Source organism: Lucilia cuprina, chromosome 6 (genome assembly GCF_022045245.1).
Source record: "Lucilia cuprina isolate Lc7/37 chromosome 6, ASM2204524v1, whole genome shotgun sequence".
Taxonomy (NCBI): Eukaryota; Metazoa; Arthropoda; class Insecta; order Diptera; family Calliphoridae; genus Lucilia; species Lucilia cuprina.
In genome coordinates, this window is record NC_060954.1 from 50634649 (window position 1) to 50652604 (window position 17956).

Sequence of the window (17956 nt, forward strand, 5' to 3'; positions counted from 1 at the left end):
CTAGTCTATAGTCTAGTCTATAGTCTAGTCTATAGTCTTATCTATAGTCTAGTCTATAGTCTAGTCTATAGTCTAGTCTATAGTCTAGTCTATAGTCTAGTCTATAATCTAGTCTATAGTCTAGTCTAGTCTTGTCTAAAGTATTCCTTCTCCCAAAAATTTGCAAAAATATCTATGCAATACAAAAACGTTTCAATTTGAACAATTTTTATTTGTTCTACATTTGTTAATAGCTTAAGGTTAGTTTATTGTACTAAAATTGTTTTAGCCGTTGTTTATTGAAAACAAAAACAAAATTGGTAAAACAATACAAAAACAACAACAAAAAACAGCAATAATTATTTAGAATCATAACACAAAAGTAACCTTCTCCATTAACTGACATTACAACTTCCTACATAGACTTTGTTTTTGTTGTTTTGTTTTATTTTTGGGCTTAAACAATTTCTTAAAGAAAAAACAACAACAATTAAATATCAAAAATGAAATATTTGTTTAACTCTCTCATATACATCAAGAAACAAATGAACAACTAAACTGAAAAAAACATAAACGAAGAGCGATTGCGCAAACGCCACTTAAACAAGTGAGCAGAGATGGTAACATTATTATGATACTTATGAAAAATAAACTCGAACTTTATAGAGATATTCCTATAGAAGACAATATATATATGACAGTGTGTTAAAAAATGTGCATAAATATTATTGTTGTAGAGAAATTTTTGTGTATAACACTTTACTCACTAGAAAATTTTTCCATAATATGTTTCTTCATAGAAAACTTTGGGTAAAACAGTGTTTTCTATAGAAAATTTTAAATATAACAATATTTTCTTTAGAACATTTTGTATTTCTTAAAGAAAATTTTGTATACAACATTATTTTCTATGGATTTTTTTCCTATCGAACTTTTTTTATATTACAGTACCTTCTATAGGAAGTTTTGTATATAACAGTATTTGTTATAGAAAATTTTATGCGTAACATAATTTTCTAAAAGTGTGTATAACACTTTTGTGTTAAAAACACTCGTGTCTGTAACAGTGTAGGAATATTATGTATACAACACTTTTCTCTACAGAAAATTTTGTGTATAACACTTTTATTTATAGTATAGTTTCTGTATAACACTTTTTTAAGAGAAAAATGGTTTTAAACGAAAAAAAACATCTAATTTGCCATCTCTGCATTTGAGTAGAAAAAAAAAACGAGAAACCAGAGAGTTAATCGCCCAAATCTGTTTGGATTATAAGAGAGTGAGAGAGAGAGACTTAAAGAAGTTTAGCGCATAATTTCCGGCGAATTGGTAAGAGATTTTAAAAGTTGGCTTAAAACAACTATATTTTTATAATTTTTGGTCTACAAGGCGAATTTAAGTAAATATGATTTATAGAATTTAAAGAAAAAAAAACAAACAAATTCTTGTTACTTCAAAGTCGCCCCATCATCTGAACGAAAAATAAAATTAAAAAAACAAACTAACAGCAACAACAAACAGCTACTGACGTCATTTTATATTAAAAATACTTTAAAAAATTGTGTACTTTTTAAGCGCGGTTTAGTGTGTGTATTTTTTTATATGATTTTGACGGGTTTTTATTATTTTTTGTTAAGACTCTGACTCTGATAGACTGTAGGTAGAATTTGCGTTTAATGTCTATGAGTTTGTGTTTGTATGAGATTTTGTACGATTGCAAAATTGAAAACAAGACCCACCTGAATTTTTTCAGTCTGAATAAAACGATCGATGTGTAAGCACGAAACAAAAAAAAAAAATAAATAAAAAAATATATTTTATTTTAAACTCCAACGAAATTGAAACTTGTTAAATTTACAAAACTAAATTGAATGAAAAATATAATCGAGCAAAAATATAACGTATAAAACCCTGAAAAGTGTTAATTAAAAGCAAAAGCTAACGAAAATCTACAAATAAAAAAGTGACAAACAAAATTTTAAAAATATTTTTTATTTTAATAGAAAAAAAGAAAAATGATTTTAAATTTATTTTAAAAAAAGTTATACAAATTTGTTAAATAAAAAAAGGAAAATTTTTACAAAAAGTGTTAAAGTAATAAAAAATATTGAATATTGAAAAAATAAAAAAAAACTAATTTAAACACCATGGTTGGCACCATGGAAGTAAAGGATTTGAAAGGCGCTAAAATAACACATGCCGGTCTTTTAAAACATAACGCCGATGGCACAGTGGAAACACAAAAAATCACACATGCCGGCCTAGTGGCACGCAGTCCCGAGGGCACCGCCGCCAAGGGCATGAATATACGCGGTAATGAGGATTTATGGGTAGAAATTCAAGCCAACACTTTTCGCAATTGGGTAAATGAACATTTGCGACCCACAGGCATGAGGGTAAGTTTAAATTAGTTAACACAAAAAAATTCTATCTCAATTTTAAAGCATATTTTTTATTGAATTAAATACATTTTTTTTCATTCATAAAATATTTAAAAATTAACAGACATTTTGTTAAGACGCCTTTTAAGTCTTAAACACTAAAATAGTCAAACGACTTATTAGTATTCATTAGAGTTGCAATTTAATGAATTTTAAAAATTCACAACTTGTGCTTAATACTAATTAAGCTTATAAGCAAATAAATTTGTTTTACTAATTATTGCATTTTTTCTTATACAAATTTCTTTTGAGCAGTAAAAATGTGTCGAGAAACAAATATCTTGAAAATATCATAAGACTGACAATAGAATCGTTTGTATACATGTAATTGTTTTATAAGAGTTTTTTAAAACAATTAGTAAAGTGATGTCAGGCATGCCCAGCGCACCAACACTACCACATTTTAAAACAGTCCGAGGTTTAGTCATTTCTTGTTTAGCAATAGTAGTGTCTTTGACCTATAGACTTAATATATATCCAAGACTATATACCTGATCTATAGTCAAGACGATAATATAACAGACTAATTAATACCTTTTCAAGATTATAGTTCAATATAAGGTCAAGATTACAGATTGATCTACACTCTAGGCTAAAAACTGATCTATAGCCATGAATATTGACTGAATAAGAGCCAATTAAAGGCTAATATAAAGTCTTGAATATAGACTGATCAATAGTAAAAACTATAGTCAAGAATAAAGATCGTTCTATATTTAAGACTTATCTATTATTAAGAATAAAGAATAGTTCATACATTAAATGGAATTACTGTCATGAATACATACTGATCTCTTGTCAAGATTAAATATTGATTTATAGCTAAAACTTCAAACTAATATAAAGTCAAGGTTATAGTTGACACTACACAACTGATCTCTAGTCCAGACTATAGACTGATCTATAGTTAAGACTGTAGAGTGATCTGTAGTGAAGACTACTGTTTACACTTAAGATCTTAAAATCTGATCTATAGTCAGCCCTATAGAGTGATCTATACTAAAGACTATAGGGTGATCTATAGTCAAGTCCACAGAGTGATCCATAGTCAAGACTGAATAGTGATCTACAGTCAAGACTATCAAGACTGATCTATAACCAAGACTAAAGACTGATCTATAGTCCATACTATTTACTGATCTATAGTCGAGACTATAGGCATATCTTTAGTCAAGACTATAGATTGATCTATAGTCAAGACTATAGATTGATCTATAGTCAAGACTATAGATTGATCTATAGTCAAAACTACACATTGATCTATAGTCAAGACTATAGATTGATATGTATAGTAAAAACTATAGTCTAGACTATAGACTGATCTATAGTCAAGACTATAGTCTAGATTATAGACTGATCTATAGTCAAGACTATAGTCTAGATTATAGACTGATCTATAGTCAAGACTATAGTCTAGATTATAGACTGATCTATAGTCAAGAATATAGTCTAGACTATAGACTGATCTATAGTCAATAGTATAGTCTAGACTATAGTCTATACTATAGACTGATTTATAGTCAAGACTTAGACTGATCTATAGTCAAGACTATAAGCTGATCTATAGTCATGACTATAGACTGATATATAGTCAATACTATATACTAACCTATAGCAAAAACTATAGTCTAGACTATAGACAGATCTATAGTGAAGACTATAGTCTAGATTATAGACTTATCTATAGTCAAGATTGTAGTCTAGATTATAGACTGATCTATAGTCAAGACTATAGTCTAGACTATAGACTGATCTATATTCAATAGTATAGTCTAGACTATAGACTGATTTATAGTCAAGACTAAGACTGATCTATAGTCAAGATTATAGACTTATCTATGGTTAAAACTATAGACTGATCTAAAGTCAAGACTATAGACTGATCTATAGTCAATACTATAGACTGATCTATAGTCAAGACTATAAGCTGATCTATAGTCAAGACTATAAGCTGATCTATAGTCATGACTATAGAATCATTTATAGTAAATACTATAGACTGATACATATATAGCAAATACTATAGACTGTTTTATAGTCAAGACTAATACTGATCTATAGTCAAGATTATAGACTTATCTATGGTAAAGACTATAGACTGATCTATAGTCAATACTATAGACTGATCTATAGTCAAGACTAATACTGATCTATAGTCATGACTATAGACTCATCTATAGTCAATACTATAGACTGATATATAGTCAAGATCTATAGCCAAGACTATAGACTAATATATATAGTCAAGACTATAGACTGATCTATAGTCAAGACTATAGACTGATCTGTAGTCAAGACTATAGACTGATCTATAGCCAAGACTATAGACTGATCTATAGTCAAGACTATAGACTGATCTATAAACAAGACTATAGACTGATCTATAGTCAAGACTATAGACTGACCTATATATATATATAGATTGATCTATAGTCAAGACATTTGTCCATACTTAAGACTACAAACTTATCTATATTCAAGACTATAGACTGATCTACTGTCAAGACTGTAGACTGATCTATAGTCAAGACTATTGTCTATATTAAAAATTACAAACTGATCTAACTATAGTCAAGGTTTTGGTTGACACTATAATATGATCTATAGTCTGGTTGCGTCAAGCTAAATATATGGTACATATACTTTGTACCTTTTTTCTAAGCATAAGGTTTATTTCGATATACATTTTCTTATAATTTGCTTTGAAAATAAGCTATAAAAATGTTAAATATATATTCCAAAATAGATACAAATCTAATTAGCACATCCTCTTGTTAAAACAAATAAACAAATTGTTTTCAAAATATTATATAAAGAAACCACTTAAATTCTTTTCAAAAAACGAATGTTAGCATTTACTCTTATTGAAAAAAAAGAAATCACACAAACTTAGTTTGACCCAATTGTAGTGCAAAATAAAAATCAAATTTCAATAATTTTCAACAGTTTCACATCAATAACAGCAATGTAAAAGAATATGACTTCTTACTACAATTCTGTCATAGAAATTTTTAGCGCAACACTTTTGTGCACACAAAAATCTGTTTCGTTAAAATTTTCAAAGGTTTTTAAATTGATATTACACCATTTCTTAGTAACTACAGGAAAATACAAAAAAAGTTTTTAATTGTGATTGTAAGTGATAATTAGAAATTTCCACCTAGATATGGTGTAAAACAAAAATATTCGTTCAAAATTTTAAAATGAAATTTAAAGAATTTAATCATGCATATTATCGCCCAAGGTGATAGCATCATACACACCTACATTTTTATTCACGTATTTGGCGTGTAGTAGTATATTTTTGTTTGTGTGACTTATATTGAATTTAATTTTACATTTATGCAAAAATTACTAGACAGAGGAAAAACAGACGTTGTCATGGAAACTGAAATTATCTGAGTTTATTTGTACATTTGAGACAACATGATATTTGTTACTTGCTGTTGATGCCAATGAGAATTTTGATGTTGCCGTTTACTATTTGTCTGTCTGTCAGTCTATCTAAACGTTTATATATTCAATCATTTTAAACATCAAACGTTTTTTTTTTTTGTTTTGCAACCAAAATAAACTTTAGATTCACCTGTTATTAAAAAGGTGATGTTTCAATAGTTTAAAAAAAAGTGTCATGACAATGGTTCATTAAATTTCTATGAAAAAAAAACACAAAAAATTATACAAATATTTTGACTTATTTTTAGTATTCACTAGCTGTTGTTTTTGTTAATTAGTCAAGCATTAAGTACTACAACAAATTTTGGTTGCACACAGAAAGTGAAGCAACAAATAGGTTTGCAATTTAAAACTTAAATACTAAATATTTTTGTATGTAGAGAAAAAAAAAACAATTTTGGATTTAGTAATATTTGTTACACTTTTAACACTAAATTGTTGAAAAAATTAACAATATTTTACATTCCAGTTGACTAATTTCTGCGCCAACTGTGAATTTTAATACTAAAATATTTTTTGTTTTGATTTAAATTTGCTTCTAAATAATACTTAGTTATAAAACAATGATAATTATATAAAGCTTTAGGGTACGATCAATTATCGTTTTTCGCACTAAAATTTTCATTATATTCGAGTCATTAAAGATCAATCAATTTTAATAAAATAGTAGTAATACATGCGATCATATTCGAGTCACAAATAAAATATTAGTCTCTTAAAAAATGATACTCTATCCTCGACTTTTTAAAATAGTATTTTCTCTAGATCCTTCGATCAGTCTTGAACAATTTTTCAGTCGAATTGCCTAACCTCATCACTTTTGATCAGATCTGCCAAGACTATAGACTAAACTATAGTTAGGTTCATATACTGATCTAAATAACCTAAAGACAACATACATATGTATCTGTAATAAAGAATATAGTCTGATCTTTAGTTTAGACTATAGATTAAATAGTGATCTATAATCAAGACTATTGACTAATCAATAGTAAAGACTAATTGATCTAATTGAACATTGATCATTGAAATATATCAATGATCAATAATCAATACATAAGACTGATATATATCAGTTATTAATAGGCAAAACAATATACTAATATATAGACAACAATATAGACTTGTCTATAGTCAAAACTAAGACTTTAGACTGATCTACAATGTTGAACGATCTATAGTTAATTCTACAGACTGAGTCTATATATTCAAGACTATAGGTTGTCCTATAGTCGAAACTTTAGTCTGACGTAAAGTCGAGACTGTAAACTGATCTATAGTCAAGACTATGTATAGACCGATCTATTGTTAAGTCTATAGACTGATCTATAGTAAAGGTGAAAGACTGATCTATAGTTAATACTTTAAACTGTATGTATTTTAAAGACTATAGTCTGATTTATAGTCAGTGCAAAATACTGATCAATATTCGTGACTAAAGACTGATCAATAGTTAGATCTAAGAACTGATATATAGTCAAGACTATAGACTGATCTTTAATAAAGACCATAGAATAATTAAAAGTCAGGACTATATACTGATCGTCAGTCAAGGCTAATGACTAATCAATAATCAATACCACAGACTGATTTATAGTCAAGACTATAAACAGATCTATAGTCAAGATAGAAGTCTTGTCTATAATCAAAACTAAAGACAGATCAATAGTAAGGTTTAAAAACTGATCTTTAGTCACGACTATAGACAGGTCTTTAAATTGTTTCCATTTTGAGCAGGGCTGTATCGTCAGTAGGACATGAGCTAAGTTAGAGTCATAAGGACTAGCACAGAAGCGAGAAGCAATAATGTAATCTTCTTTGAATATCTCCATCTTGACTTCAGTTCTAAATCCTAGAGGGTTTAAGTACTCTTATCAGAATTCTTCTTCCAGGCTAATAAGGTCCATTATGAATCTTATATTGCACATATCAAGATTTCTTTCAGGGAAAGGAAAAATCTGTTTTATATCTTATCTGCTTATAACATGCCCTAGCAGTGCAGAGAAATAGATTTTTTATCCTGTACATTAGGTATATGTAATATTATTGAGTTATCTGGGTCATGACCATACTCAGATTTGTATCTCTCATCTATAACTGAGTACAATACAAAATGCCATTAAAAAAGTGCTGTGATACTGTCAAAAACTGAGTCTCTTCGACTTTACTTGACTGCTTTCGCGTAATGAAATTTAACCTTCTTTTCGAGTGATCTGCCCTAGCAGAAAAAGATTCCTTGGCATGCACATGGGTGAGATGTCTGGGCTTGAAATCTACTGAATATCTGAAAATTTGGTTCGGTGAAAACAGATTCTTTTTGAACAGCTACGACAAAAAATCATCAAATTATAAAATTTTAAGACAAAAGTGGGGATAATTTTAGTTTCTTTTATAAGGGTTCAACAGATTATTCAGTTTATAATCTCGCTCTGATGAAAGGGTCGTTGTAAAGATTCAATTAAATTATTTTTCTCTCGAAATATCTAAAGTAAATGTAATAGTTCAGCGTTAGTATGAAGTGTTTAACGATTGTTCTTGTTTTCTACAATATTATGACTGACAAATAGAGATGGTAAGAACGGCAAAATGTTAGACGTTTTATAAAACGTCTAGCAGTCTACCCATAAGGTTTTTTTTAACCATATTTGTATAATTTATTTAAATTATTATATTTTAGTTGTATTACCTTTTATAAAAAGAAGTAGGCTCTTAATAGCAAAACAATTTCAGAAATGTTATTTTCTTAAATTGAAAAAAATTCTATAAATTATAAAAACTAATTTCATACCACGCTTTATTTACATTGCACAAACACTAAAATATAGCACAAATATGTAAAACTAAAACTTGATTTCGTTATAATTCCAACTAAATTTTTCTTTCATTTGAGAAGGCTCAAAGAAATAAAAGCAAAAGTGGGCAAAAATTTAAAAACCGGAAAACAGATTAGAAAAAAAAACAAAAAAAAAACAAAAACGTTAGTAGGTTGTATATATTTTATAATCATAAAAATAATAAAAGACGTAATAAAGTATAAAATTGCTTAAATAAGTTTAAAGAGTGAGAAAAATGGAATGGATGAAACAGGTTGAAATTAGTTTTAGCAAAAAATATTTGGATATGGTGTAGTAGGTGTAACGTTTGATTGAAATTTACTAAACTAGAAAAGAACTAGAACAGATCTAGAACAGAACTAGAACAGAACTAGAACAGAACTAGAACAGAACTAGAACAGAACGAGAACAGAACTAGAACAGAACTAGAACAGAACTAGAACAGAATTAGAACAGAACTAGAACAGAACTAGAACAGAACTAGAACAGAACTAGAGCAGAACTAGAACAGAACTAGAACAGAACTAGAACAGAACAAAAACAGAACTAGAACAGAACTAGAACAGAACAAGAACAGAACTAAAACAGAACAAAAACAGAACTAGAACAGAACTAGAACAGAACTAGAACAGAACTAGAACAGAACTAGAACAGAACTAGAACAGAACTAGAACAGAACTAGAACAGAACTAGAACAGAACTAGAACAGAACTAGAACAGAACTAGAACAGAACTAAAACAGATCTTAAATAGAACTAGAACTAGATGTATGTATATAGAATTGATTTCTATATTGGTTTTTGCCCACGTTTAAAAAAAAAACATCAAATTAACTGAAACGTCATTTTAATTCATCACAAAGATTTTAAATATTTTACAAAATTTATATTAAATAATATATATTCCGAAAAAAATGTTTTTAAAAACCTCAAATGACGTAATTTTATAAATATTTTTCACTGGAATTATAAGTAATTTAAATAAAATTTACACAATTACAAAAACACAGATTAAAACAAAAAAAATGTCATTAAAATATTTTTATTTTGTTTTATTAAGAAATTAAAGATGTGACTACATTTATTTCAACGATATATATAAATAAAAAGCTAAATTAAGTTCCAGAGTCTAGCTGGTGTATGTGTAGTTATTCTGTTGAATTTATCAAGTAGAATTTTTTTTATTTATTTCCAATTTTTCTGTACACATGTATGTTGTATGAATTTTTGGATAAAAAATATTGTTTAAACTGTATTTTGTATGTTTTATAGACAATTGTATTAAATCTTGACCTTGGCATTCGCATCGCCTTAATAGGAAAGTTCACATTTTCAATGTAAACTTTTTTCATTCGTTCATTATTATAACTTTTGTAAATTATTTATTTAATTTTGTCAATATATACTCCTACCCTGAGTGTGTGTGTATGATTCTATACTGTCGGTTGTGTTTTGTTATTGTTGTCTGTCCATCTGTCTGTCTGTCTGTCTGTTTGTCATTTTTGGTCAGCGAGGTTTTGTGTCGTTTTCACTCAAGTTTAAGTTATATAGAGTTTAAACAATTTCAATTAATTGCCGGTTTGTTTAGACATTTGTTGTTATACCCACAATTTAATTTTGTTAAAATGCTGTATTTATTTAGTTGTAGCCAAATTACTAAAGTATTTGTTATTGTTTAAATAAATAGTTTTTTTTTTTGTAAATGATTCACAATTTTTCAAGTTTTTTGTAATTCTGGGAAATTTTTTTTATGTTTTTAGTTTATTTTTATATCTGTGTAAATAAATAGAATTAAATGCAGTGTTTTTGTTTAAATGTCTAAATAAAAAACTACAATTAAAGTTAGTTTTTTTTTTTGCAAAACAAAACTTTTGTTTTCTTTCCCATTAAAATCATTTATTGTGTAAATTTGACATTTGACCTTTTGGAAAAAAATGTAAAAAAAAACAATTAAAAATGTTATATTGTAAAAAAACCTAAATTTAAGTATTTCTTGGATCTTATTGCCGAAATTTATTAAGATAGCCCCCTCCAATGTCGTTGTTGCCCTAGTGACTACAATAAAATGTTTAAATTTACAATCACTAAGATAAAGTCTAACCTCCGTATTCATAAAGATATTAATCGCTTATTTTAGGTTTATTAAGCAAATTGTTCATACAAAATTTCTACAATAAACCATCAATTATTGGAATTTTGACTATGGATGTGTTTTTGTAGACAGAATTTAACAAGTATGTAGACTAAACTATAATCTAAACTATACACTAGACTATAGTGCAGACAATAATATAGACAACTGAATAAAGACTAGAATATAGTCCAAACAAAAGACTGGTCTATAGTCCGGTGTAAAGATTTAACTATAATCCAGACAAAATACTAGACTATTGACTGGACATATAAGAAAATGACAGAAATGGACTCAACTATAACTCAGACTATAGACTAGACTATTGACCAGACTATGGACTAGTCTGGTCAATAGTCTAGTCCAGATTATACTTAATAGTTTCGACACAATTTAGAATATAGACAAAACTAAAGTTCTGACTAGATTTTAGGCTCGACAAAAATCTATAGACTATATTATAGTCCAGACTGTTGAAAATACTATGCTATTGGCTTCAAACTATAAGAAAAGTTCAAACAAAAGTCCATACAAGTCTAGACTATTGACTAGACTATAGTTCAGACTATAGACTAGACTATAGTCCAGACGATAATTTAGACTTGACTTTAATTCACACTATAGTCCAGACTACAAACTAGACTACAAACTTGTCTAAGTAAAGATAATAGCATAGGCTATAGTCCAGACTATATTCTCTTTAGTTAGAATATAAACAAGACTATAACCTATACTACACTATATATACTGCTGTCTAGACTTAATACTATACTATAGTCCAGATCATAGACTATAGATTAGACAATAATCTAAACTAAAGTTCTGACCACACTATAGATTCGGCAATATTCTATATATAGATCAGATTATAGTCCAGACTATACTACAAACTATAGATTTAACTAAAGTCCAAACTATAGACTTAATACCAACAATAGTCCATATTATTCTAGACTATAGTCCAGACTATAAAATAGGCCACAGAATAGTCTAGAATTTAAAATGGATTTTAGCTTAGACTATAGACTAGGCTATAGTCCAGACATAGTCTATAGTTCAGATTATAGTCTAGTCTGTAGACTATACTATGATCCACACTATGACATGACTACAGTCCAGACTAAAGACTAGACTTCAGACTAGAACACAGTTCAAGCTGTAGAACGTTTTCAAAATTTTAAAAAATTTCTGTTTTCATTAGAAAATTTTTAAAATTTTTTATAGAAAATTTTCAAAAATTTATTTTTTTAATAGAAAAGCTTTCGAAAATTTTGGTTTTAATAAAAAATATGTAAAATTATATATCTTAATAGAAAATTTATTAAAAAAAATCTAAATTCGTCGTAATATTAAAAAAATTAGACTTTGGGCTAAACTCATGGACACACAGACGGACAGACAGACAGACAGACAGACAGACAGACAGACAGACAGACAGACGGACGGACGGACGGACGGACGTAGCTAAATGGACTCAGAAAGTGATTTAGAGTCGATTTTAATACTTTAAGGTGAGAACCAATGTGAAAATGCATTATATTGTCACACTATAGTAGTGTAGGGTATAAATAGTTTTAATAGAAAATTTACGAAAATTTAATTTTTTACTAGAAACGTTTTCGAAACTTTTGTAAAATTATATTTAAGTAGAAAATTCACAAAACAAAATTTGTCTAGTAAAAAAAAGAAAATCGAAAAGTTTTATTTTAATAGAAAATCTTGCATTTGAATAGTAAAATATTTAAAATTTTTATTATAATAGAAAATTTTCATAAATTTCTGTTTCTGTAATATAAAACTAATGAAAATTTGGACACATTGACGGATATTATTATATCAACATAAAATAAAACATAAAATTTTGAGCCCAACTTTTTGAGGGAAACATTAGAAAAATCTGTTTTTTCAACATTTTCTAAATATTTCAAATCTTCATGCTATCTGCTGCATTTACTTTAAAACTAGACCTTCGAAATTTAGTATATTTTAAGTTAAAGATGTACGTATAATTTAAATATAATTTAAAGCCACTTGTTTTTTTTTCAAATAAAAACTGATTTATTACTACTCAGTTGTTGTGTCATGTTTTTACGGTCAAAACACTATTTTTTTCAAAAATTTTATAACAAAATGTCAAAGTTCTTTAGCTCAACATATGCATGCGTGTTTAAAAAGAAACACAACTTGCCATATTGTTTATAATAATAATTATTATTTTTATAATTTAAAGCTTGCAAACAATAAACACCACAAAACAACAAGTTTTAAGAAGAACAACAAAACTTGTTCTATTTCCTTAACCCAAAACTGAATAGAACGGCCAAAGATACATAAACTATGTTAAGTTTTTGTTATTTTAAATACTTAGTTATTTTTTGGCTATAAAATCCCACAAGTCAGGCAAAAGAGAAAAAACAAAAACAAATATTTAAGTTGAAAATAAAAGTATCTTAAAAATATTATCAAGTTGAAAAACTTTAGTATAGTTACACACATACACATGAACCTACTACATGCTAAACTCTATAAAGAAAATATCTTAAAATACTCTTTACTATGAAGTAGACTACAACTATGACTATGTCTACTGTTCGTAGCATAATATATATATGTAGTTTGTATAAAATATGGATTAAAAAATACGTTTTGTTTTTTTATTTGCTATTTATATTTATTTTATTAAAAAAACTCTTAACGAGAGTGAAATGAATTTTAATTGAGGCCAACGCACTAAAAGATACCAACCAACCAACCAACCAAACAAACAACAGCAACAATATTAACAATAAACTACTACAACATTTGGTCACCATAATGTCAGCCAACGTTAAATTAATTTTTTTTCTTTCTTTTATTTTCATCTTAATTATATTGGCTGCTAGTTTTATATCATATTGTTTTATAACAAAGTCTTTTATAACAAATTATATTTTATTAATATTTATAATAAATTTATTATATATTTTGTTATTTTGCCATTTTTGTCTTAACTTTAACTTCAGTGCAGTGCAGAGCAGGCCAACTAAGCACAGCGGGATAGTAAAATATTTTTTATATATTTATATTTCCTAAATTTTATATTGCTAGACTGCAGTCAAGGCTATAGATTGAATAAAGATAGACTAAACTATAGTCCAGACTATAGACTAAACTATAGTCCAGACTATAGACTAAACTATAGTCCAGACTATAGACTAAACTATAGTCCAGACTATAGACTAAACTATAGTCCAGACTATAGACTAAACTATAGTCCAGACTATAGACTAAACTATAGTCCAGACTATATAATAAACTATAGTCCAGACTATAGACTAATCTATAGTCCAGACTATAGACTAAACTATAGTCCAGACTATAGACTAAACTTTAGTCCAGACTATAGACTAAACTATAGTCCAGACTATAGACTAAACTATAGCCCAGACTATAGACTAAACTATAGTCCAGACTATAGACTAATCTATAGTCCAGACTATAGACTAAACTATAGTCCAGACTATAGACTAAACTATAGTCCAGACTATACTTAGACTAAACTATAGTCCAGACTATAGACTAAACTATAGTCCAGACTATAGACTAAACTATAGTCCAGACAATAGACTAAACTATAGTCCAGACTATAGACTTAACTATAGTCCAAACTATAGACTAAACTATACTCCAGACTATAGACTAAACTATAGTACAGACTATAAACTAAACTATATTCCAGACTATAGACTAAACTATAGTCCAGACTATAGACTAAACTATAGTTCAGACTATAGACTAAACTATAGTATAGACTATAGACTAAACTATAGTATAGACTATAGACTAAACTATAGTATAGACTATAGACTAAACTATAGTATAGACTAAACTATAGTATAGACTATAGACTTAACTATAGTATAGACTATAGACTAAACTATAGTATAGACTATAGACTAAACTACAGTATAGACTATATACTAAACTATAGTCCAAACTATAGACTAAACTATAGTCCTGACTATAAACAATTACCAGACAATAGAATATACTATAAATCAGACTATAACCCAAACAATTAACTGGACTATGGTCCATATATTAGACTAGACTATAACATAAGCATTTTAATAAGCTATAGTGCAGACTCTAGACTAGATTTTAAATCAGACTATAATCCAAACTATAAACTGGACTATAATTCAGATAAAAGACTAGACTATAGCCTAGACAATAGACTAGACTAAAGTAAATATAAAAGACTATAAACAATAGACCAAACTTTAGTCCAGATAGTCTAGATATAGACTTTTGACTTAGCTATAGTTCAGACGTATATACTGGCTTTAAATCAGACTACAATCCAGATTATAAACAGAATAGCCCAGATAATAAACTAGACTATAGCCTTGAAAATAGACTAAACTATAGTCCAGATAGTCTAGACTATAGTCCAGATTGTTTAGGCTACAGCCATGATAATCTAGACAACAATATAGACTTTAGACTTAGCTATAGTTCAGACTATATAGACTATTCTTCAAATCAGACTATAACCCAGATTATAAACTTGAATATAGACTAGGCTATAGTGCAGATAGTCTAGACTACAGTGTAAACTTTAGACTAGACTATTGTAAAGAATATAGACTAGACTATAGTAGAGACTATAATCCATTCTATAGTTTGGACTATAGTCTTTATTTAGTCTGGTCTATAGTTTGGACTAGGCTATAGTCTAGTCTATTATCTGGACTATAGTCCAGTTTATGGTCTGAATTATAGTCTGATTTAAAGTATATTTTATAGTATGGGCAATTGTCCAGACCATCTATAGTTTGGACTATATTTAAATATATATTCTAAGCTGTACGTTAAACTATAGTCTAGATTTATTCTGGACTAAAATATAGTCTGTAGTCTGGCATGTGATCTTGACAAAACCTCAGTCTATATGTTGGACTATACTTCAGTCTATAGTATTGGCTACGGACTATAAACAAGATTTGTACTATAGACACGTAAGTAAAGACTATGGATAGTATATAGGCTAGACTGTGTTTTACTCTATAGCCTAGAGTATAGACCAAACTAGAGACTAGACTAACTATATTCCATACTATAGACCAGATTATATATTTTTATTTGTATACCTGCCTTTTGCCTCTAGACTTTATGTATATATTCTCGTATCTCAAGCTGACCCAACTCTGTCATAGAAACTCTAACCAAAACAGTTACACCTAATAGTTAAAGGCAAAACTTGTTTGCAATGTTTTGGCAAGACTTTGATTTAAATTTGTGTCTAAAAGAAAAAAGAGAGAAAAAAAAACACAAAATAAAAGTAAAACGACAAAATCAATGAAACCCAACTCTTAGCCAACCTACAAATATTTGCACACATGAATGAAATACTATCTTAAATTTATTTTGTTGTTGCTGGACGGCCATTGCATCTTTTTTTTTTTGTAAATAGTAGAAACATATAAGTTTAGATAAACTTAGGTATGTAAAACTTGGTTTAAAGAAATTTAACTACTTGTTTTAGTTTTGGCTTTAAAACAACCTGGCAACATTTTGTCTAGCTGTTTGCTGCATGCATACCGTTTAGGCAATCATAAAGACCCAACCGTTTTAAAGGGGGAACTTATTTAACTCTTTTAGATAGAAGTTCTAGATTAATTCAAATTCTTTTTGGTTTTTTCTTTAAGTAGCTAGAGATTCGATTAGTTAATTTGGAGTTCAGATATAATCTAAAGTTGCAATATAATTGAAAATGTAATACAAAAATTTGCACTTATTGTCATATTTTTCTACCCCGTACTGCAGGGAACTGCTCGAAAGACGACCACACATATGTACTCATGTTTATCTAACTACTATTACTTATAATTTTTTTTCTTTAAATAAAATTGTTCAAAAAATATTATAGTTTGAAACTATAAAAGCCAGCATGGGATTATTTAGTAAAACACAAACTTTACTTCCTAAATATTGCATTTTTTTTCCTCGATTTCTTTTTTTGGTTAGACATGGATTTTCATGTTTGGGAAAATCGAACAATTAATAAATGGCTTTTCTTTAGTCTATATATTTTGTGTTGTTGTTTTTTTATTAAGAAATTTACAGGCAATTATCATGTTTAAACAAATAAAGTAAAATATATTTCATAGATGTTGGGTAATTTATTATACTGTATTAGTAATTAGTTAACAAAAGCTAAAGACTATCTATACACTACAGGCTAGTCTAGACATAGTATAGGAATCGAATATAGGCTACACTGATTTATAGTCCCGACGATAGACTGATCTATACTTTTGACTAAAGACGTATCTTAAGTCATGACTAAAAACTGATCTATATCCCCGACTATAGACTGATCTATAGTTCTAACTATAAACTGAAACTGATCCAGAATATAGACTGGTCCATCAGTCTATAGGCCAGATAGTCGAGGCTATAGCCAAAATAGTCTAGACTACAATATTGACTTTAGACTTAGCTATAGTTCAGACTATGTACTTTAAATCAGACTATAATGCAGATAATAAGCTGGGTAATAGACTAGACTACAGTATAAACTATAGATTGAGCTAAAATCTACACAATAGTAGTGACTATAGATTAAACTATATTTTGGACTAAAGCGCAGACCATAGTCTATCCTATAGTTTGAACTATAGCCTATATAGTCTCATCTATAGTTGGGACTAGACAAACGTCAAGTCTATTACCTGTGGTCTGAATTATAGTATATTGTAGAATATAATCTTAATTGTAGACTGATCTATAGACTGGGCCATAGACTGATCTATAGTCTGGACCATAGACTGATCTATAGTGAAGACTATAGACTGATCTATAGTCTGGACTATAGACTGACATATAGTCTGGACTATAGACTGATCTATAGTGTGGACTATAGACTGATCTATAGTGTGGACTATAGACTGATCTATAGTCTGGACTATAGACAGATCTATAGTCTGGACTATAGACAGATCTATAGTTTGGACTATAGCCTGTTCTATAGCCTGTTCTATAGTCTGGACTATAGACTGATCTATAGTCTGGACTATAGACTGATCTATAGTCTGGACTATAGACTGATCTATAGTCTGGACTATAGACTGA

The 17956-nt window shown here is 28.3% G+C and overlaps 1 protein-coding gene and 1 long non-coding RNA gene across 6 annotated transcripts in view; both read left to right on the plus strand.

The window, feature by feature from the left end:
- The window catches only part of LOC124420795, a 10009-nt gene extending 8028 nt beyond the window's left edge, over window positions 1-1981 (plus strand). For all 3 annotated transcript variants that reach the window (XR_006941378.1, XR_006941379.1, XR_006941380.1), the window contains exon 2: window positions 1733-1981. This is a non-coding gene — a long non-coding RNA (uncharacterized LOC124420795). The remainder of the gene's footprint in view (window positions 1-1732) is intronic.
- Window position 1982: 1 nt separating this feature from the next.
- Window positions 1983-17956, plus strand: part of LOC111684412 (filamin-C) — a 68804-nt gene continuing 52830 nt past the window's right edge. For all 3 annotated transcript variants that reach the window (XM_023446569.2, XM_023446570.2, XM_023446572.2), the window contains exon 1: window positions 1983-2375. In XM_023446569.2, coding sequence (XP_023302337.2) covers window positions 2127-2375 — 249 coding nt within the window. In that variant the 5' untranslated portion in view covers window positions 1983-2126. The remainder of the gene's footprint in view (window positions 2376-17956) is intronic.